The 21,814-nt window shown below is 45.1% G+C and overlaps 1 protein-coding gene across 17 annotated transcripts in view; it reads right to left on the reverse strand.

The window, feature by feature from the left end:
* LOC137878887 (protein unc-80 homolog) overlaps positions 1-21,814 on the reverse strand; it is a 38,906-nt gene that overhangs the window by 8,993 nt on the left and 8,099 nt on the right. For 4 of the 17 annotated variants that reach the window (XM_068719361.1, XM_068719368.1, XM_068719362.1 and 1 more), the window contains exons 11-53: positions 21,640-21,780; positions 20,827-21,095; positions 20,358-20,699; positions 20,106-20,237; positions 19,586-19,733; positions 18,448-18,498; positions 17,817-17,965; positions 16,523-16,686; positions 15,268-15,366; positions 14,803-15,011; positions 13,436-13,542; positions 13,126-13,279; positions 11,948-12,120; positions 11,654-11,866; positions 11,383-11,518; positions 11,112-11,245; positions 10,690-10,867; positions 10,373-10,612; positions 10,156-10,253; positions 9,854-10,057; positions 9,669-9,776; positions 9,430-9,568; positions 9,058-9,239; positions 8,746-8,877; positions 7,611-7,643; positions 6,636-6,822; positions 6,364-6,495; positions 6,110-6,253; positions 5,773-5,873; positions 5,519-5,605; positions 5,236-5,419; positions 4,978-5,072; positions 4,770-4,859; positions 4,483-4,584; positions 4,169-4,349; positions 3,814-4,079; positions 3,488-3,622; positions 3,216-3,354; positions 2,968-3,064; positions 2,715-2,885; positions 2,538-2,630; positions 2,200-2,418; positions 1,548-1,778 (exon numbers count right to left, since the gene is read on the reverse strand). In XM_068719361.1, coding sequence (XP_068575462.1) covers positions 1,548-1,778; positions 2,200-2,418; positions 2,538-2,630; positions 2,715-2,885; positions 2,968-3,064; positions 3,216-3,354; positions 3,488-3,622; positions 3,814-4,079; positions 4,169-4,349; positions 4,483-4,584; positions 4,770-4,859; positions 4,978-5,072; positions 5,236-5,419; positions 5,519-5,605; positions 5,773-5,873; positions 6,110-6,253; positions 6,364-6,495; positions 6,636-6,822; positions 7,611-7,643; positions 8,746-8,877; positions 9,058-9,239; positions 9,430-9,568; positions 9,669-9,776; positions 9,854-10,057; positions 10,156-10,253; positions 10,373-10,612; positions 10,690-10,867; positions 11,112-11,245; positions 11,383-11,518; positions 11,654-11,866; positions 11,948-12,120; positions 13,126-13,279; positions 13,436-13,542; positions 14,803-15,011; positions 15,268-15,366; positions 16,523-16,686; positions 17,817-17,965; positions 18,448-18,498; positions 19,586-19,733; positions 20,106-20,237; positions 20,358-20,699; positions 20,827-21,095; positions 21,640-21,780 — 6,589 coding nt within the window. The remainder of the gene's footprint in view (positions 1-1,547; positions 1,779-2,199; positions 2,419-2,537; positions 2,631-2,714; positions 2,886-2,967; positions 3,065-3,215; positions 3,355-3,487; positions 3,623-3,813; positions 4,080-4,168; positions 4,350-4,482; positions 4,585-4,769; positions 4,860-4,977; positions 5,073-5,235; positions 5,420-5,518; positions 5,606-5,772; positions 5,874-6,109; positions 6,254-6,363; positions 6,496-6,635; positions 6,823-7,610; positions 7,644-8,745; positions 8,878-9,057; positions 9,240-9,429; positions 9,569-9,668; positions 9,777-9,853; positions 10,058-10,155; positions 10,254-10,372; positions 10,613-10,689; positions 10,868-11,111; positions 11,246-11,382; positions 11,519-11,653; positions 11,867-11,947; positions 12,121-13,125; positions 13,280-13,435; positions 13,543-14,802; positions 15,012-15,267; positions 15,367-16,522; positions 16,687-17,816; positions 17,966-18,447; positions 18,499-19,585; positions 19,734-20,105; positions 20,238-20,357; positions 20,700-20,826; positions 21,096-21,639; positions 21,781-21,814) is intronic. The other 13 variants (XM_068719371.1, XM_068719367.1, XM_068719363.1 and 10 more) reach the window with 11 other exon arrangements.

The following is a 21,814-nucleotide window of genomic DNA, read 5'->3' on the forward strand; positions in this document are numbered from 1 at the left end:
AAAAGCGGCACCTTAAGGCTCGACTGAAGTTTGCTGCTGATCACATGGACAAAGATAAGACCTTCTGGAGGAAAGTTCTGTGGTCAGACGAAACACAAATCAAGCTGTTTGGCCACAATGCCCAGCAATATGTTTGGAGGAGAAAAGGTGAGGCCTTTAACCCCAAGAACACCATGCCTACCGTCAAGCACGGTGGTGGTAGTATTATGCTGTGGGACTGTTTTGCTGCCAATGGAACTGGTGCTTTACAGAGAATAAATGGGATAATGAAGAAGGAGGATTACCTTCAAATTCTTCAAGATAACCTAAAATCATCAGCCCAAAGGTTGGGTCTTGGGCGCAGTTGGGTGTTCCAACAGGACAATGACCCCAAACACACATCAAAAGTGATAATGGAATGGCTAAATCAGGCTAGAATTAGGGTTTTAGAATGGCCTTCCCAAAGTCCTGATTTAAAATCCCATTGAGAACATGTGGACAATGCTGAAGAAACAAGTCCATGTCAGAAAGCCATCAAATTTAACTGAACTGCACCAATTCTGTCAAGAGGAGTGGTCAAAGATTCAACGAGAAGCTTGCCAGAAGCTTGTGGATGGCTACCAAAAGCGCCTAATTGAAGTGAAAATGGCCAAGGGACTTGTAACCAAATATTAGCACTGCTGTATGTATATTTTTGACCCAGCAGATTTGATCACTTTTTCTGTTAACCCATAATAAAGTCATGAAAGAACCAAACTTCATGAATGTTTTTTGTGACAAAGAAGTATCTGTTCCAATCACTCTATCAGAGAAAAATCAGAGCTGTAGAAATAACGGGGAAACTCAAGAGAGCCATGACATTATGTTCTTTACAAGTGTATGTAAACTTTTGACCACAACTGTATGTAATGTGCAATAAAAATAAAGTTCATTACTAATATTATTCATGATTCAATATTATACTGGATTGGATATCATTGTAAGGATCATGTGGCAATCAGTGACCATTTTGCAATCAATAAATCTTCTTTGACACCGTTGCTATACATTGTAACAATGCCAAGTTGTAAAGCAAGCATTAAAAGAACGTAAGTATGAAATATGAGTATCAACATCTCTGGATGAGAAGAAATTTAGATACAATTGTTGTTTATTTGTGTTACATACCATGTAGAAGAATGAGCCTAATTATTTCCACATGGTGAGGTAAACAGGTCAAAACAGAACAACTCCTCTAACTGCGACACATCTGCGACTGTCTGAAATTAAACTCTGCATCACCATTCATGACACAAGACTGGTCTCTGGCTTAGAGGGGACACTTCCTGTGATCCATTCTTAGTGCACACTTCCTCACGCACCCAGTAATGCATTTAACTCCTCTCGCGCACCACAAGTATCCGCATGAAAACACGCCACAGCAGCACTTACGATACAGCACCCACCAAGGCAGCGATACAGAGGACAGTGCCAAGAAGCCGTCTATCTACTGTACACACCACGGCACCGGCACAGCACGATACACTCACAGGGAGACGGAGAAAGATAAGGGATTGTATTCAACAGACCTGGTGCATAATGCCTGTGGGCGAGCGCACCTGAGCGTAGGCATCTTGTGAATCTTGTTGAACATGCGGTCCAGCCTCTTGAGGATGAGGATGAGGGCGGGGCGGACGGCCTCGGACGACCAGTCGGTGATGGGCAGCATCTCCATGATGTAGCGCCGCAGCCCTCGGCTCTCCATGGTCAGCGTGTCGTAGGGCGCCAGCTTCAGCAGGGCGTGGGCGATCTCCGCCAGCCTGGGAAAGAGGCACACACAGATACATCGTCAGTGTAACTTAACTTCAGAGCTAAACAGTAACAGAAGAAATAACCTAAGACATGTCAGAAACATCTAAAAATCTGGAAAATTTGATCGAATAAAATGCTTAAAGGGTCGAAAGTATCGTAGCAAAAACCATAAATTTGTTAGCGCTATCTACTCTTGCTTTTTTGACTCACTAGGTATAAAAATGTTACTTAATCAAGTAAAATTGCATGAAAGAAAAGGTATATAAAACAATTCTTAGGTATTCTTAGCTATTCTATTTACACCTGCAGGCCCTGCTTCATTTAAAAATGCACATGAATGAGTCACACTTCTTCCCTCAATTGAGCAACAATCAACGTACAAACTTGTATCAATAAACCTGACTGTCATTCGTGAGTAAACCTCATCACCTCATGTGGGACTTGATGTCTAGCAGCTCCAGGGCCGTGACCCGCGGCTCACCGGCGACGTTCTGCAGGATTTTGAGTCGCGGCCCGCAGTGTTTGTAAAACTCGGTACAAATGTTTAACAGCGACTCCCGGGGCCGGCGGAACTCCTCCCTGGCGATGCGCTCATCCAGCTCCTCCCTCGGCATGCCCTGGCCTTCCTCCAACAGGTGGAGGTTGTCCCTGGGCACATGCATAAAAAATCGGCACGTCAGTGTTGTCTGTCAGACCCCAGAACGGCACTCCAGCCATCTACCCTGGGACTGTCGCAAGGTTGAGTTATTCAAAGTTAGAGTCCTGACCTGGTGTTGACCCCTCCTGACATGGCGTGGTTAGCTGTAGTGCCTCCTTTATGGCCCTGATCACAGCGGGACATCTGGGGCGCTGTCATGGGCCTGTGGATAAAGTTATGAGGATTGTAATCAGCTAAAAAGACTCTTTTTTAGTTGTTTTCCTTGTTGCATTGGGGAGAGTCACACCTTGTGAGGGTCTCTGAGCTGTAGAGGAGGGCCTGCAGGGATGTGGCCAGAGCAGCGATGGCTGCAATCTCATCCCTGGCAGCCGAGGCCGACTCCATTGTAACCGTGTTGATCTTCAGCTTCTGGAGGTGGCAGGGGACCAGGGCCTCCAGCACCATCAGCATCTGGAGACTGGAGAGATACATGCAGACCCTTAAAGGACGGAAAAGAAGAGAGGATGCATCCTTGACGCCTCTTCGATGTGTTTCCATACCTCCTGAAGGATTCAGGGGCGTAGGCAATCACGGTGACACACAGCTTGATGGCCTCGCTGACGGAAAAGGCCAAGTCCTCATTACCATAACAAAAATCTGCAACAAAAAAGTACAGCCCTCTATTCATTTATTGTTTGTTCAACTCAAATGCAAATACAAAAAAATGTATGAGGAGGAGCTTTCCAGACACGATGAAGGCTTCATTTTGATAAAAGACAGCAACACGTATGTGAAAGTGACTGTTTACCGAGAGAGCGTAGAGGTTTCTCAGCCTTAACGAGCTCCAGAGCATCCAGAGCGTCCGGGGTCTCACCCTCCAGAGAGACCAGCAGGTCAAACAGACACTGAGCTGACACTCCTTTAGAAAGACCAGTGCTGGTGCTGGTCTGGAATCGCAAATGAAGACAGAGAAATTAACAACACAAAAGCCATGCGTGTATTAAGTATCCCATTGACTTGAATATGTGTGTGTGTGTGTGTGTGTGTGTGTGTGTGTGTGTGTGCACTCAGCAGTCTTACTGTGAATTCCAGCAGCGGAGCCACACTGGCAAACAGCTGCAGGATGAAGGGTTTGCGGTGGAGGATGTAGAACTGCCGGCAGCAGAACTCGATGCCCTGCCTCAGTAGAGGGTCGCTCTCGTAGTCAGCATAGACCTGTCATGACGATACAGAGAGGACACATTCTTAGGAAGGTATGATAAGATGGTGTGAAATGAGGCCAGTTGAACGAATATAATTGCATTTTTTGTGTTGTTTTGCTTGCTTTTGGGTGTGCGGGCTATGCAAGTTATACAGGTTGTGTCTCCTATTAAATATTTTTTTGGAATGGACACTTGTATCCGCACCTGCAGCATGGTTGGCAGGATCCACTGGTAACCGCTCAGGGAGAAGAGATGGTTGAAGTGAACGGCGGTGTTGATGGCGGTGGCTGTGTACTGCCTGAGGAGGGCGCTGTCCTCCGGGTGCAGCAGCAGAGCCCCGTTGAAGACGTTGAGGAACAGCATCATCTCGTCGCCCCACGGGTACTCACTGGGCATGCCCAGAAACATCTCCTCCAGCAGCTTGATCCACAGCACCTTGTGGAGGGTGTCCAACCCAAACAGCTCCTTACCTGGGAGAGGCGGGGAGGAGGAGACGGTGGTTAAAAAAGAATATACACTAGAATGATTTTTATGATGATGCAGTTTGAATCGGTCTCACCTTGTGGCTCATTGACCAGCGAGAACTCTGCGTCGATGGCGGTTCGTGGGAAGGATGGCAGGCGGAGGAGGTCTTCCTGCAGCAGGGAGACGTGGGATTGCTTGTGCACAGCTGGCATGTTTTGTGTGAGGGAGATGAGGAAGAGGACCCGACCAACTTCCTCTAGTTTACGGGAAAACACCTAGAAGAAGAGCAGAGATGGAAAAAGTAGACACTTTGACCATGTTTTTACCATGTTACCACTCTGTTGTCTATTTCCATTTGGTGTTAATTTACTGCGGAGCCTTAAGTGTCAAATTTGAAATCCTTCACACCTGTTTCTGGATAAGCTCCTGTCCTTTCTCAGGCAGCATGTGGACCAGGTTGAGCTGGGGAGAGACTGATCTCCGGAAGGGGTAGATGTCTCTTACATATGTCTGGAGGAGGTAAATATCATTATTGGTTTGGTACACAGAAAATGTTCAAATATTGCCTCAAAAACAAGAAGAGCAAGTCCAGCCGAGCTCCTCCTTTGTGTATCAAGATGCACCTTTGGTTCACATAGTAATATTCATCTTCTATCCATAGCTATACCAAGAAAAAACTAATGTATCTACGGTACCTTGCTGTAATGGATGAGGTTCCATCGTTTGTCCATGAGGAAGTAGTGTGCAGATCTGGCTTCGGGAATGTTGAAGAATTCCAGGCACTCCTGGTTGGGGAGAAAAATGTGTTTTGACAAAATAGAAGATTTTGAATGCAGGACTTATGATGGTGGTGGAGTGTTTTTTGACATTGCTGCACTGGTACTTTAACTTCTGGTACCTTACCTTGAGTAGGGCTTCAAACTGAGTGTCTTCATGGACTGGAAGCTGTGTTGGGATATCACATTCGTTTTGCCCGTGCACCACCAGTGTTTTGGTTCCTGCATCCACAATGCACGAGAAAATATTCAAATATATTTGACATATTATTGATGTCATCCTGTTGGAATCAAATCTAAGGTTCTTTAGGTCATCGGTCTCAGCTAAGACTCCATTGTAAATGAGATCTAGAGTCTAAATGAATCACAGTATCACTAAGTTCACCTGGCATGGATGCAGTGACCAGCAGCTTGACCTCACACTGCTCCTTCTTCATGGTCTGCTTGAGGTCCTTGAAGAAGAGCCCCTCCACATAGCCGACCACCTCCCACAGGAAGGTCAACGTGGCCGAGATGGCGTCCATTCCCCACTCACACGGGGTCCGCACAAAATACATGATCAGTCCCACCTAGCATGGGGAGATTCAATGAAGAAAATTGATGGTTAACTGAGATTTTAAAGAGTTCTGATGATAAAAGAAAAGGTAGAGTATTATCTGTTGCTTCACCAGGTAGTTGAAGAGGATGTGAGAGGTCTGGGCCGGCAGATCTCCAATGTTGAGCAGGAGCTTCCTCAGCATGTACATCAGCTCATCCTGACATAACAACACAAAGGATACAAGTCATATTTTACACTTCCCATTTTAAGCCTTTGTGCACTCATCCTTATTGACTTACAGCAAGAGTAACTGTAAAGAAAAGCCCCTTCGGGTTCTGATTTATCAGATCTGAGGCTTTGTTTCTTCTTCGGATGTTCACCTACCTGTCGATTGCTCACTGTTAGTTTTTCCAGGAAGTGGCGGAGAACCAGGGCCGGATCTTCAATCAGGCAGTTCCACAGGATTTGTTGGGCAACAGCACTCACTGTAGAAACATTAAAGGAAATATATGTACTTGCAAACACAGTATGTGACCAAATACAATGAACAGTCCTGCACATTGCACGAAAACATAAAAATCAATGATGACATAATGCAGGAAAATCTATCAACATATGTTTTTATATTGGGTCCGATACTGAGCTGAATAGATATTTAACTGAGTGCAATTCATCTCTTTTTTTGTATTTCAACATTGAATCTAAAGACAATGAAACGTACCAGCCACACCGTCCTCTCGGACCTCCCCGTCCTCCATCAGGTGCACAATCGGTAGGACTGCAGCACAGATGCATGCTGGGAAGACGGCTTGGGGCGGCTGTAACATGTGGTGGGTAGGAGTGTGTTCTGTTGTGTTCTCTTCATCTGGCAAAGAAAAGAAAAAAATAAAGTGGGAAGAGAAGTTTTCTTTTAATAACGCGCAAAACCAAAAAAAAGGTTTGATCAAAGCTCTCAGGGATTTATTGTTTTCATACCTTCAGCACTGGCCAATGAGCGGACAGACCACACAGAGCCTCGACGGAAAGAGTAGTTCCTGTGAGAGTTACTGGAGGTGCAGGACGGGCTGACAGACAGACGGCGTGATGCCAGGTTCACCACTTCTTCTGCTGGCGGGATCAATGCCCGACATGACCGGCGCAGATACAGGAAAAACAACATGCTATCAGGGCACAGCAGCTTACCAATTCCCAGCAAACCTTTGCATTTCTGTGTAATATATTACTGCTTGTGTGCCTGGCGGCCCCACCTTCTTCCTCCTGCTCAGGCGGGGGGCTGCACGTGGGCTCGTAGCAGGCCTCCTGAGCCACGGGGATGGCGGTGATGATGCTGGCCTCGCGCCCCAGACGCCGCTTCTCCTCCTCCTGCTGCAGGTTCTTCAGGATGTGCTCGGCTCGCTGGTGGGAGCGCGACACCGCCCGCGCTGAGAAGGATTTCTGGAAAGGGTGGCATGCGTTGGATCAAACGGCACAGAGGTAGAGCAGCGGGTGCAGACATACAGAAAGTTCAGAATGAGGGAGTGCACAAATTAATACAAAAAATTTGACAGTTTAACTCTTTCAGGAACGTGTGTGCACAGCTATTCTAGGCTCACGGTTACATCTGAGGAGCATTTGGTAATGTCAAATGACCGGACAACACATTAATACAGTAACTCTCCTCCAGCACATTGATCTCATGCTCTAATGCTATCCCGAGCATCATGAAGAACACTGTTGACGTATTGAATAGGAAAATTTCAATCACAGCAAATTGTGACACAAATAAATGTATTCAGACTGGAATTTGGAGAATTTACTGTATCTTGTGTACAGTAAATGCCTCACAGCATTCGCACGAGTGCTCGTACACATACATATCCAAATAGGCTGAACGCATGATATGGAAAACAAACACAGCAAAGTCATTCTCATCCAATGACCATGCATCAACGGCACAACACACACAAAATGTCTGAATGTCCGATGCATGCTGTTATTTTTTTTCCCTTTCTTACAATCAGAGCGAGAGCTAGAACACTTTTTGAGTGTGGTGTGTATCACTGATCAAGATGCAACTATCTGAAATGACCCATGAAACTGCCCCAGCTTCTGATCCATGATGAAAACCTACAGCTCCCAATGGGCTAAAAACACTCAATGGAGAAAATTTTCCCTCCTGTCAGTAATGATCTGAGGTAACAAGATGCATCAGCACAAACATCCGGACAGAAATACCAACTTACTATGGCATGGACTGACTGAATTAATGTGGAGTACTAAAAACAAAGACAGTCGATAGATAAATTATAGAACAGGTGCTCGCAGGTCTTCATCAAAATCTATAAACATATTTTGATATTCATGCTTTTTAACAAAAAAAGACAAGAAAGTAAAAAGGAAACACCAAGAAATCTGTTTTTCTACTTTAAATGTCCTTAAACACGCATTACATATATTGTTCTTGGATTAGCAGATTTCTTGGTGCAGTTGTTGACATTACACTTGCATAGCAATAACAAATGTATTAAAGCAGTCTAAAGTGCATTGTATCTGCTTTTGGTACGCTGTGGGGTTAAGCAGGACTCAATCCAAAACGAGATACCAGCTATTCAAAAATGACATGTTTTTACCGGTTACGGGATTGAAAGGGTCAGTTCACCTAAATTATGAAAAAAATACATTTTCTCACTTCCTCTTAGTTGTAACTAACCATGCTGATAGCTTTAATTTAGTTTGACCACATTTTGAGATATCCGCCTGTGACATGTTTGCCTCCACCCCAATACAATGGAGGTGGTCTGAATCTGATTAGTGCAGGACACAGAATTTAAATCTGTTTAAAATAGGCCATAGTCATGCTAATGGCTATGTGAAGGCTGATGAGAAAGTCATTAGTTTTTCAAGTCAGTAGCGTTCATCTTCTGGAAACCATGGCTGTCTGTACAAGAATTCACGGGAATTGGTTAAATCCATAAAAACATTAAACAAAATCTAGCAAGGCTAAACTCGACAGCACTGTGTGCTTCCAGACACAGTGTCCCCAAAACTCTGGATAATCTGGATATCTCAAAACCTAGACAAATTAAATTAAACCAATATGCATGGCTAGATAGCACTATAGGGAAGTGAGAAAATATGTGTTTTGAGTGAACAGACCCTTGAATTTACATTGAATCTAAAGCAACCTAACTAGACCAGTTTGTTTGTGATGTCACATTCACAGGTGCATTTGAAAGTCAGTAGAATTTACCTCAAATGTATCCACTACATATTAACAGTGATTAACACTACTGCTACTAAAGAAAAAATGTTAATGCAATTTTTGATTGTAAACAAATGCATATTAGGCAACCCACTTGATCAGGGGCTCAGACTTACAGACTGGTCTTCATTGATTGGGTCCTGGACGCTGCCTGTGTTCTGGGGCACCCAGGGAGGGTCAAATATGGGGACACAGGGCATGCCCAGTATGGGAGATGGAAGAGTGAAGTTGATGCTGGGTGGAGGGATCTGAAACAGATAAATATAGTACAAAATGGGTCAAAGTAGCCGAGTCATGTGAGACGGTATGTTCTAAATAAAATATGTGCTAGCATAGAGATTAAGAACCACTCATTAACCTTTCTGGACAACCTTTTGAAGTTATACTTGGGTGGATGAATATAAACAAGTAACCATTATTATTTGAACCTTAAAGATCTGCTGGGCTCCTTCCTCCATGCGAGGCCACACCTGGTAGCGAAAGCGCCACAGTGTGTAAAACTTCAAGACGGAGTTGATGCGCTGGCAGGCCTCCTGGTGCTGGAACTCCGCCATCATCATTTCGGTCACCGCGTCGGGGACTTTTACCGCACACAGAAGGAACATGGCAGCTGGGCAGAGAGGGCGGAGGAATGAGGAGAGGAAGTGTTTTACACACTACGAGAGTAAAGCTATTTTAATCCTAATTAAATGAAGGACTTAATGTATGCTTTCAAAATCTAAAATCATGGACATTAATACACTTTGAAGGGCACAGCAACCTACATAGGAGACCCACAGATCACTGACGCACAGACTCACCAGCAGCAGCGGCCATATGTTCATCCACACTGAGCAAGAGCTCCCAGGCTGCGGGCTGGATGTCTCCATACATGTCGTCGGTCAAGATGGGAGCTGCCTTGATCAGCAGCGAAAGAGGGGCTGGTGACAGGCTCATCACCTGAGAGAAACACACACCGACAACAAAGAAAATCTGGTGAACAGCAGTTTGGTTATATATCGTTAATTTGTTATTTCCTCTTCTGAATAATTAAGTTCACCTGGTTGCGGATGTACTTGAGCATGCCGGTATCCTTCTTCCCCTCTGTGTTGGGGTCAGTGGGTCTCCTCTTCATAGACGGGGTCCTCAGGCAAGACTTGTCTGAACACTGAAGGCACAGTGATGGTTATTAACCACCACAGAAACAGACATTTTAAAACAGGAAAGACAGTTTGTGAAACCTACCTCTTTGGTCTTCTTGGGACGTGACCCAATGATGCCAGAGGAGGTGCTGTCCTCTCTCAGGCTGTCCACCGTCTCACCGTACACGAGCTTGATGGAGCGTACCAGTCGGGCACAGGAGCGGCTGTGGTGCTGGTAGCAGCGTGGGTGGCAGAAGTCTATGTGGGTACAGATGAAACTCTGCTGGTTGCACAGCAGGATCATAATCTGTGCCGAGAGAGAAAGGAGAGGGGGGAGGAGAGGGGGAGTCAGTGTGTAGGAAGGAAGACACCACATGCACTCATGCACATATTAAAGGCCCGTACATGGAGCCAGGACATGTTGCGGTGGTAGTTGTCCTCTGCTCCTCCAGAGCCCTGACCCTCTGGTTCTATGCTGGGTTCACTGGTGCTGAAGGGACTGCCTGCAACAGGAAACAAGCAAATGAAAATATAGTATAACTTTTGAAATTTAGAGGCGAATGTCAGAGGCGAATAAAACTAAAGAGTAATGTCATCCAGACTTGTTTTGTCCATGTCTTACCTATGTCAGTGACTGTGTCCCTGCTGTGTGTTTGTGACAGCAGCCCATCATCGTTCTCTGACTCGGAGTCCTGCCGGGGCATCTTGGTGCTCTTGAGGCTCCCGGCCCGGCGTATGGAGGACAGAGAGCCGCCTTTCTTAATGCGGAAACTGCGAGCTCCTTTGATCTGAAGCAGCCGGGAGCCTCCGATGCGAATCTTTCGGATTGGTGCTGGAGGTGAGGGAAGTGGGGCGAGATTATCTAAATTATTTTCAATGATAAGCAGACGGGGAAGTTATAAACCCAAATGGCCAAGTCTGTACAACACCAGATCTCACCTTGAACTTCCTGCTGCTTCTTCTCATCGCAGGTGGTGTCAGACTTCAGCGTATGGCTGCTGCTGTTGAGCGAATCGTGTCCATCCTCGTCGTCAAGGATGCCCGCAAAGCTGATCTTCCTCTCGTAGCGCTGGCGGCCGAGATCCGGGTCCAGGCGCAGGCGGCAGCTGTCCAGATCCTACAAGCCAACATGTGAGCAGGAATTACACATTTCCATTTAATAAGGTGCATAGTCATGATTAAAACACATTTTTTCCCGTTAATATTCTATTTACATTTTTTAATTGCAATTGGTATCTACTCATACAAATACCAAACTTCCACATAGAGTCTCTACATTTCATGACACAATTATCAGTCTTGTTTTTTTAATGATTATCAAATGCACACTGAATGCATATATTTATGATTTGACTACTGACCACCAGTGGTTCGACGCGTGGGCGTGGTAAGCAGGGAAAGGTCTCTCGCAGGAAAGTGGTGATTTCCAACAACAGCTGGCAGGCAGCCATCTTTAGAGCAAAGGGGCAGCCGCATTTTGTGGGATTGACTGTGTCTTAAAAATAAAATAATGTGGTTAGAACATTGAAATGTAACTCGAAACGTAACTCGAAGTCCAGCTTACTGGATTTTATAAAACCAACAATCCACCAAAGATGCGCTGTTAAAGCATTAAACCGTCCTCTGACTCACTGTCATCCAAATAGTCCTCTTCCTCGTCTTCTTTTCTCATTCTCCGTTTGGTCTCTTCATCAAAAATGTAACCCAGGATGTTTGCAGGGCTCTCGCTGTCAGAGTGACAGAGCTCACTGAGCCTCGTGCCGATTGCCTGAGCGGTTAAAAAAACAGAGAAACACTCAAATATACGTTGTGTATATATATATATATATATATATATATATATATATATATATATATGTAGCCATATATGCTAGATAACTGCTGCCACAAATCTTTAACTCACGTCTCCCCACTGGCAGAAATGTTTGGCAGCGTTCCACTGGAGCTTCTGGTTTCTTTTGTTGCCCACAATGGGTGATCGACCCCTGGACAGACCTCTCTTGGTAATGTTCACATGGTGGCCCTTCATCCACTCCGGCCAGTTGCCACGATTACAGCGGTGCACAAATCGGGCACATTCGAGGAAGAGGGAGGCCCGGGCCACGACCGGAGCTTCCTGGAAGAACCGCAATGTCGATAGAGATTTTAACGTCAGCGATTACGGAACAGAAGTGAATACGTGTGTTGTTAAACATACCAGGTCCAGAGCAGCGGCAAGGATGGAGGCGTCGGGTATGGTTCCCGGCTCGCAGCAGTTCAGCAGGAACTGGAAGCGTTTCATGCCCTGTCGAATGGCGCCCAGATCCACCACATTCTTGTTCTTCATGGCCTCCTGACTGGCTGCTAGACGCTCTTGAAAACCGTGGGGTCCTGAAGGAAAGTGTGAACAAAAGAGGAGAGGAGAGGAGAGGAGAGGAGAGGAGAGGAGAATAGAGTATAACAGAACAAGTGAAGAGATTTTTATTTTACAAAAAAGAAGCATGTTTGGGTGTAATCGTTTGACTGCACTGAAGATTATAGACATTGCATGAAGCAACATCACCATCCAGGACATTTGACAAAAAGCACTGAAGAGCCACCAACACATGAAGCTGAGTGAGAGATGGACACACAGCCAATCGGCAGTGGTTACACTTGGATTTGAATTGAATGTCATCTCAGAGACACACAAACAATGGCATAGAGTGTAATGGAGAAAAAGGCCATCTTCAGGTCTCTTATATAATATATTTTCCATAATGGGCTCTAATAAAAACAGGCTGAAATGACAAGTGTAACCAAAGTCGTACAGAGGAAAGCTGTCTGTGGACCATTCTGTTTTATCACTTTACTGAAACTCAGGCATTGGAAAATACCACCAGACATCACCACAGAAGAGACGGAGAGAGCACTGACAGCGTCATGCTTGACACAGTAGCACAGAGATACGCTCGACAGTAGAAAGATGGTTTCGTAGGTATATGAGTTGATCCCACACCTCCGTTCCTCTCTTTCCACCAGTGGGTGAAAGAAAGAGGAGGGGGTTCATTGTTGAAGAGAACAGAACGTGCATAGTTGGAAAGAAGGGGATGTAAAGTTGGTAATATAACACATTTATGCCAATCGGTCTGAAAAACAAAGTGTTTTTTTTCCGACACTGATGGGTTGAAAGTAACACATTTAGGCTAACAGAGGGTAGCAGGCAGCTATCCGGCCGAGCTGACATGGAGAATGGCGGACGGAAGAATTGGCAGAAGAGGAAAGACCACGGACTTGCGAGGCAAGACACGACACCACACGGACAAACAGAGGCAGGGGCAGGAAGAGAGAGAGAAATAGACAAAGGACGATGGGGCGTGGGTGGGCAAGGGGCACCCCGGGGTGGGGGAGGTCTACCATCTTTCTCTTCTGTGTGGTGAAGCTTGGATGGATTCCTCCTGCCAGACCTCCATTTACCGAGCCGCTTGAAGAAATTCTCCTCCTCGTCCCTGGCGTACTCCGGCCCCACCGCGCCCCCTTCTAGCAGCTTCACCGCACTGGTGAACTTCACCTAAAACACATAAAGACACCCGACATAAGAGTGCATTTGTTTCTTTCATATCAGTTATCTTCAAATAGCTGCTCAGTTTTATTCCCTGTTATTTCATCTTTCAAAATAAAAGTCTAAATGCTGTTTTAGAGCCTTTTCCATTTAATTTCTTCTGACCTTAGAACTCTGACGTATGAAGGAGAGTCGATCCACTGAGCTGATATCCAGCAGGTCCTCCACACCGTCAGTCAGTCCAGAAAGAGAGGAACGCTTCAGCCAGTTTCCTGGAGACACGTGAATACAAAAGATGTACATGAACAGATGAACAAAGTAATGTATAACGTATAGCACACACTGGGTTATGAATGCAACACATGCACACACACACACACACACACACACACACACACACACACACACACACACACACACACACACACACACACACACACACACACACACACAGGCGTTGGGTAGAGGAAGAAAAGGGGAGAGCATTCCCTCAACGTTATGTTAAAGTCACATAGATTCACAGACTGAGGTTCATTCAACAATTGTACAAAAAGGTGCAAAATTAACTTTTGTCGCTTTTATGAGACAATTTAAACAAAAGACCCTGGTCGAGTGGTATTTGCAAATACATTTTTATATTATATTCTCATAGTAAAGACAGCATTAACAATAGGGAATGCAAGGTGAACATACAGTGAGCTTTTGAACTAGTTTGAGTTAGAAAATAAACTTTATTCTGATTATGTAGAGTTAATTAGTCAATTAGTGATAATTGCTTGCTAGTCATCTTTTTAGCTTTAGCTGAGTCTCATCTGGTAGCTTTCACTTGACACGACACTAGAGTTCTTGCTTCAGCTTAGCAGTGCAGTTGGCTGTTACAGTGTTTGCATTTGTAGAGCAGTATATGCCGGAGAGAAAAGTCTGTACCCTACATCCATCTGATACAATTTGCAAATACGACTCAACCCGTGGCCTGTAACACCGTACACATCGGGAGATATGGCAAACACAAACAGACACGAAACAAGTACTGTATGGAGATGGTTCCACATCCACATACGTAAGACAGAGAGAGTGAGTGGTAGGCGAACAGTCCCACGGCATGCTAAGGCACAAAAAGGAACAACAAACAGACCAAAGAGATGAAGTGACTTGGCCTCACGGCAGGTAATGTTCCAATGTTTGGCATACAAAACACAGCATGTTAGAGTGACACCTGGGACAGCAAATGCAATGAGGTATGATCATGAAAATACATACTGTTACCAGAGCTGAATGGTTTGGAAGCTCTGTTAGGCACTGAAATCAGTCAATGTGTTTCTGTCTGGTTATCATGCACAACGCAAATAAGAAAAGGATCTTTGACTAAATACTGGCACTCTTAGACATAAAGTTATATATTTTGTTTCCAAGTGGGTTTGTATTGACGTCACTTCTTGGGTGGGAAAAAACACTTATTTTAGACATAATCCTGGTCTTAAACTCTTCCGCCTTTACTATCAAAAACCGTGTTGCACGACACATGCTCTTACCTATTGGCAGCTTCAGTTTCTTGCGCAGTGAAATGCGTCGAGATCTGGAGCGAGAGCGCCGGTCGGTGGTGGTGCCAGAGTGCGCGGTGGTGCAATCCGAGGTGTCCTGCTCCGATTGGCTGCTGGTGTCACTGGCGGCACTCTGCGACTTAAACATCTTCCTCCAAAAGTCCTTCCTGCCCAGCAGAGCACCCGGGATCTGTTCATCACTGGAGGTACAGAGATAGGAGCGAAGGAAGGTCGGATTTGAATGTTTACACAAGGATCAAAACTTCCGCTTACACAAATTTGTGTATCTTTTAGTGTAAATTCAACGTTGAACACTGTGGCCTGTTGGGTTTTTTTTAAGGAGGGGGAGGAAGCAACAGGAAGAGTTTTAAATGGTTTCCTATTTTGAGCAGAGAAATGGCAGCAGAGCTCGACATAGATGGTGCTATATGGAGATGCTGTGAGGTGGACACTCACTGTTCGGGTGTCTGGGGGGGTCTACTGGAGATGTAGCTGCGACACTCATCTGCAGCACTGGACACCTGACCCTTCTCCCCGGACACACCCGCCTCTGACCTGCGCACACACACACACACACACACACACACACCCCAACACACAGACAGAGCGCTCAGGCCACCCGGTTCAGATGCCGAGAGAACTCTCCTGATGCAGGAAACCCTCCTCGCGTTTTTCATTCAGTGAAATGAAGTTTAGCGTAGTTCCAATGATTATGTTCTGACAAGAGTGTCATTAAAGTTTTAGATGTTTGGCAAGCTGAGCTAACTTATTGTGTTTTCCATATTGACTTCAGAATGAGAGAAAAAAATCTGCAGTTATATTTTACTCATCCACTGTCACTATATACTTATTTTCATTTATATTTTTATAAACATTTGTAATTACACTGCATCGTTTTTACATTATAACATCTTTTTGCAGTTAAAGTAAAGGAAAAGAAAACATTTTAAACTAAAAGTCTCAAAACTGGAGGAAAGAAAACTAATTAACAGGTTGACTGATCATCGATATTAAAAATTCAATAAGTCCGACATTTAAATATTAAATCCATTACAGCTCCATTTTATCTATTCTTAGTACCAGACTACATACTTCATTTTTTTCCCAGGAAATTTCCTACATAATTAATACTAAATTCTGGACCTATGCCACTATTATGCAAACCATACATGTATATGTGCCCAAGTTTAATTATTTATTCTTCTATGCCATTTAATCAATAGCCTCATATTCCAGCCATTTATTCCTTTTTTTTTAAATACATATTTTTTTATTTCTAATAGCTGAAATAGCTCTCCTACAGGGTGCACGTCTTTAACGCTGTCATGTGACTTCCATTTCTAGTTCGGTGGTCCTCCTGGCAGGGCCACATCATATTGAAAGTAACAACATCAAATCAGTCACTCAAGCAGGAAAAACAGATGCAGACATGACAGAAAAAAACATAAAGAAAATAAAAAACAGCCAGCGGTGATGGGAAGCGTAGCTCTGATTTGACGTAAAGGGAGAAAGTAGGACCTCACGCAACCAATCACTGTGATTGGATGATACTTATTTTGTTACCACTTAATAAGAGGAGAGGCGTTTAAGGTCTATGCTCAAGGACACTTCAACATTAATCAGCAAATGATCAGTACAGGACTTTTTTTGTCGATTTGACTTGAAAATATGATGTCATAGAGACCATTTCTGGCCGCTGATTGGCCAGTACCTCCTGGGTCCGGGTTGTTTGGTCTCCTCCTTCTCTTCGGGTTTCTTGGTGGTGGTGACCTTCTCGGCGCTGTCCAGGAGCGCGCTCAGTGCAACCCTGCGGAACACATTTCCATGGGCCTCCTTAATGAACTGCACCAGCTGGCGGATGTCACAGTACAGACCCTGGAGAGGAAGAGGGTGGCAAACAAGTGAGAGAAAGAGAGGGATGTGTGAGCGGAACGGCGTGTGAACGGGGAAACGCGTCAGAGCAAGGAAAAGACAAAGAAAAACGACTGCTAGGACGTAGAATCAGGCTGATATTGCTGTGCAGTCAGCATCAAACAGTGTGCATGTTTGCATAAATGGATGATGTACTGTATATGAGCGAGCTCGAGTTGGTCAAGACAACAGCTCCAGCTTGTGAGTGGGTGGCCTCTGATCCTGAGCCATAATCAAGCCTGCCTTGAAAAGTGTGTCATCTTCCGCCAACGTGCACCAGCCAAGCCAGCCTTGAGGCTTTCGAGGCACCACGAGTGGTCGTGGTACCTCAGTGCTCTTACACATAAACTTAGACAAATACGAAGACAGGGTTATTATCAACAAACTATCGATTATAATACAGGTCATCATGGCTGCACTATGCTCTGAAACAGTTTGTTGTTTAGGATGTTTGTCTCCTCTTCCATGTGTTTTAAATGTAGTTGTGTGACGCACTTTGACTCGCCTCTGTGTTCGCTGTACAAATGAGCTTTGCATTGGCCTTCAATACAAAAATAAAGGTCTTAGAAGCAACACTTTGAGACACTCTGCAGCCATCATGCGAGACACAAAAGTCAAGTTATTACTACTCTGTGAAAGTGCATGTTAAAAACAAGTAGATGGTGCTAGCATCAGTTGCAGCACAAATATTCAGTATGTTGTCTGCTGATATTATATAATGTTCTGATATTATAGGGATCAGTTGATGCTATTCATATATTCTTTCTCCGTTTGTAAAAACGAACTGAGAAAAGCTCTAGTTAATGTCTTTATTCCCAGTGAGATTAAGTGCCTCTAATGTCCAATTCATCATGTATGACAAGGCATTAACAAAGGCGGCATAAGTGATTGCTCGTCTTTAGGCTCAGTACAAAATGAACCATTAATAATTCAACTACAGCATCCAGCCAAAGGAAATATATGAGTGTGGGAATCTAGTGAGAGTACAACTAACATGTGAAGCACAGACTGCAGCGAGGGAGAGCCACAGAGACGGCTCGGGGAAATGAAAACAGAGAGAGGCAGATGGAGGGATGATTTGGCACACCGCTCACCAGGTTCTCGGGGCTGTGCAGCTCGTGTGTGGTCGAGGCGCAGCGGGTTATGAGAGACTTGAACATGCAGCCCACCACAACCGCCTCCATATTCTGGGCCACGGACTTGTTGTCCCCCGTGGTGAAGTTGTTACCGAAGCCTGCCTTGTCTGGAAGCAAGAGGGAGGCGGGAGAGACCACGGATCACACAGGGGGTGGTTTAGTCAGCGTGGGGAGGACATTATTGACAGCTGACCAGCTTGAGTATAAAACAGTGAGCCCGTACAACAGGGAGGGAAGGAGGGGGAGGCAAAGGAAAAGGGTCCATAAAGCATATGGGGGAGAAGCAAACTGAAAAGGATTCTGGGTAGGGGATAAGGAATACATGCAAGTGACTAAGGCCTGCTATAAAAACATAGAGTATGGAGCTTATTCTCTTGGTCCAGTTAAACTATCTTTGCAAAATATATAAGCTCTATAAATACCAGATGTAATCATTCAAATGTTGTTGCAGGCGAGTTTTGTCAGTTTCGGAGAGAGTGAGGGGTGCAGCAATGGAAGCGGAGCCTAGGGAAGGGTCTGATCAGGTGAGTATATTCATCTTATTGCTATATTTATTGACTGTTATTGATTATTGATCATGTGTATCTACCGATGTTTCTTTTTTTCGCCCTCCTGGACCTCTCACCTGCACTGCCGTACTCTGCAAGAGAAAAGAGGCGGGGCACAAGTTGATTGACATCAGGCCAGCACAGACATGTACGCGGTGTCAGAAAGGACGTGGCACCCCACCTCTGGGAGGAGGCGAACTCGAGACGCACACGCGCACACACACACACACACACACACACACACACACACACACACACACACACACACACACACACCAAAAAACTCATCGGTTCAGTAACTTGCCAATTGCACGATATTTTGTATGCTATGATTGTGCTGATTGTATGTACAGTGTACACAATACTTCAAATCTCAGTGCAAAACTGAATTGGCATGTACAATGTGTCTCAATGCTCAGCAATAAAGCCACTGATCGAGCAGAGATGTAATGGGCAAAGCTTTGGATTGGCAAGTGTACAGAATGGATGAGTGAGTAAGGAAGGTAGGATTCAGCTCAAGTGGATGAAGTAAAAGAGGGAAGATGGAAGCAGGAGGGGGACGACATAAGGGACAAGCAGAGACAAGTGGAAGGAGGAAAGGGAAAAAACAGATATATAAACAGTGATAGCGCTGGAATGCAAAGTCGAAGTGCAGGGTGAGACAGTTGCAGTACAATTCAGCTTTGTCGACCACATTAGAACGTGATTACCAACTTTTTATTTTATACTACTATGTAATGTAGCACCCACACTAAACATGTGAATGTGACATAGATTTGAATGGTTGTAATATAATTGTATAATAAACATAAGAGAGTTTGCTTGAGCGTAAACATCTGCGCAGTAGCTGAAACGATTTGTAATTTGATTTGTAATTTGATTAGCAAATCAAGTCACTGTGCATGTCAGCATTCTGACTTTTGCGTTTAGCCTCACAGAGCTGCTAGCGCGGCCGTAGACTCTAAAATAATAACTGCCAGATTAATCATCAATACAAAAATAAAGCCCTACTGCACAGAATACTGACTTCTTTCTACAGCATCAATCCTGACCTGGATCATATCAGTATTCAAAACCAATGTCGGTCAAACCGAGATGCACCTTAATTTGTGCATCTGCTATCAACGATCTGTGTCACGGTCTGCATCTGGTCCCAGTCACACAAACCACCGTACTTACTGTCAGTAATGGGCTCCATGCAGAAGCCCAGCAGTGCATGCAGGAAGTCCACAATGTTATTGAGAGAGTCTTTGTTGACGTACTCGCGCATTGTCTGTCGAAACTGCACCTTGTCCAGCTTATAGAGGCTGGTCAGGCAGTTCTGGGCCTGAAAGGAAAGAATTGGAACAGGATGTATGAGGAAAACTAGAAGAAGAAGTCAGGGAGAAATAGAAAGGCCTTGTCATCACTTTTCATTAGATAGAATTGTATTTCTACACCACAACTTAATTTAATAACAAAATATATTGATCAGCATTGAAATAGAACTGCAGCTGCTTCTCACTGAAGTTAGATCCTCAGCCCAGCACCCTTGCAGCATGCATTTTGGTTTCATGAATCTTTTATCACACCAAAGGAGCAATACGGTTAATAATCAGTCGAAAATGAATACATGTCAGGCATCGCAAACGGTGCTGATTTGTGGAAAGTGCACACTGGCACAAAAGAGGCTCGGCTAAGCCAGAATAAAATGTCTGACCTGCATCCTGAGGCGATCCCCAGACAGTCCGCGGTGTCCCTCGCCACAGCCGTAGGCACATCCCAGCGACTTCACTATCTTTATCAGCATGGTCAGAGCCAGGCGGTGGGTGCTGAAGCCGGAGCCCTCTTCCTGTTGTCACGTTGAAGGAGCGAAGAACACAAACATCAACCCACAGGACTTTTATCTAGATATATTTAGATAAGTTTATAACCACTGCGACCCACTTCCAAAAATACAGAAAGAACACACCTTTTTATCATTATCCTTGTTATTCTTCACATCATCTTTACTCCCTTGCCCGCTTCCTCCACCACTTCCCCCTCCTCCTCCACCGCTGCCTCCATCGCCCCCTCCACCTGCTCCTGCCCCCGGGACTGCCCCGCCTCCCTGGGCGCCTCCACCGAGGCCCTGACCGGCCGTGTCTTTGGCCCGTGCCTCCTGGTTCTCCTTGTTGTCGGGCTTGGACAGCTTCTTGCCCATGCCGGGCACCACGCCCAGCTGCAGCAGGCAGTCGATGATATTGAGAGCCACGTCGCAGATCCTGGAACTAATGTCGTGGCTGAGGACGGCATAGAGAGCCCGCAAGACAGCCTGAAATACGAGAAGATGTTGCTTGTTTTGTCCAACCAACGGTGCGAAACCACCGTTGGTTGGACCACCTTATACCAAGTAATAAGTTGGATCATTGTTACATTGTATGAATGTGAAAAACACTCACAGTGAGGTCCAGCATGCCGTTCTTCAGCACAAAGTTATTGGTCCCCTCGATGCTCTCCCCTTCCTCCAGACAGGAGTAGTTGATGCAGGAGTCGGTGAAGCTGCGCGGCAGGTTGGCGCAGGCCAGAGGCTCCACGGGGATCTCCGCGACAGTGATAGGGTTACAGAGTTTCTTCATGTGCTCTGTGAAGAAATCGGCGTAGCCAACGTTGAAGGACGCCACCGTGGTGTTGAACGCCGCCATAGTAATGGTGGAGATCTGAGATCGTACTGCGGGCGGCAAAAGGAGGCAGTGAGAGGACGGTGCATCTGGATAAATGTTATCATGCAGGAGGCAAAAGTGATCCTGGGTGGAATAACAGTTTTCTCATGTGTCTATTTTCAACACTGCAGCATTGGTTTTTTACTTGTACTCAAATTCTCTTTTGTATATATTATGCGGAGAAATTAACCCTTCAGAATCAACTGTCTTCTATAATTAACATCTTTTGTTCTCAGGAAAGCTAATAGCGTGCTTGTGATGCAGTGTGGAGCAGAGCCTGAAGACAGCACTGTTATTTGAATGTAAATTAGCATTGCCATAGGAATATTATATAACCCTGTCCTATTTCTGCTCTGCAGGTCTCAGTGGAGCCAGAATCGTCCGGTGTTCATTGTAGCTGATTATAGTTTTCATCTTTTAGCACTTTGTGGCTTGTTGTTATATTTCCATAAAAAGTGATGTTTGATGAGCTGATGAGTATTAGTGGCTGCATTATTTGGAAATGTGGCATTACCTCATCTTCAGATCTATTCCACTAACCACAGCTCTTACCCTCTTTGACGGTGTTGTCGCTGTGGCTGTTGGAGTGGTCGGGCATGTCTCTGAGCAGAGAGTGGTGGGAATGAGAGTGTTTGGCGCTCAGGCTGTCGGCGTCTGCAGCTGTGTCTGTGCTGCCCCTCCGTGTGAACTTGCCTGGAAAGTGACACAGATACGGATAGATACATCA

Source organism: Cebidichthys violaceus, unplaced genomic scaffold (assembly GCF_023349555.1).
Source record: "Cebidichthys violaceus isolate CVI_PGR_0920_01 unplaced genomic scaffold, fCebVio1.0.p SCAF_24, whole genome shotgun sequence".
Taxonomy (NCBI): Eukaryota; Metazoa; Chordata; class Actinopteri; order Perciformes; family Stichaeidae; genus Cebidichthys; species Cebidichthys violaceus.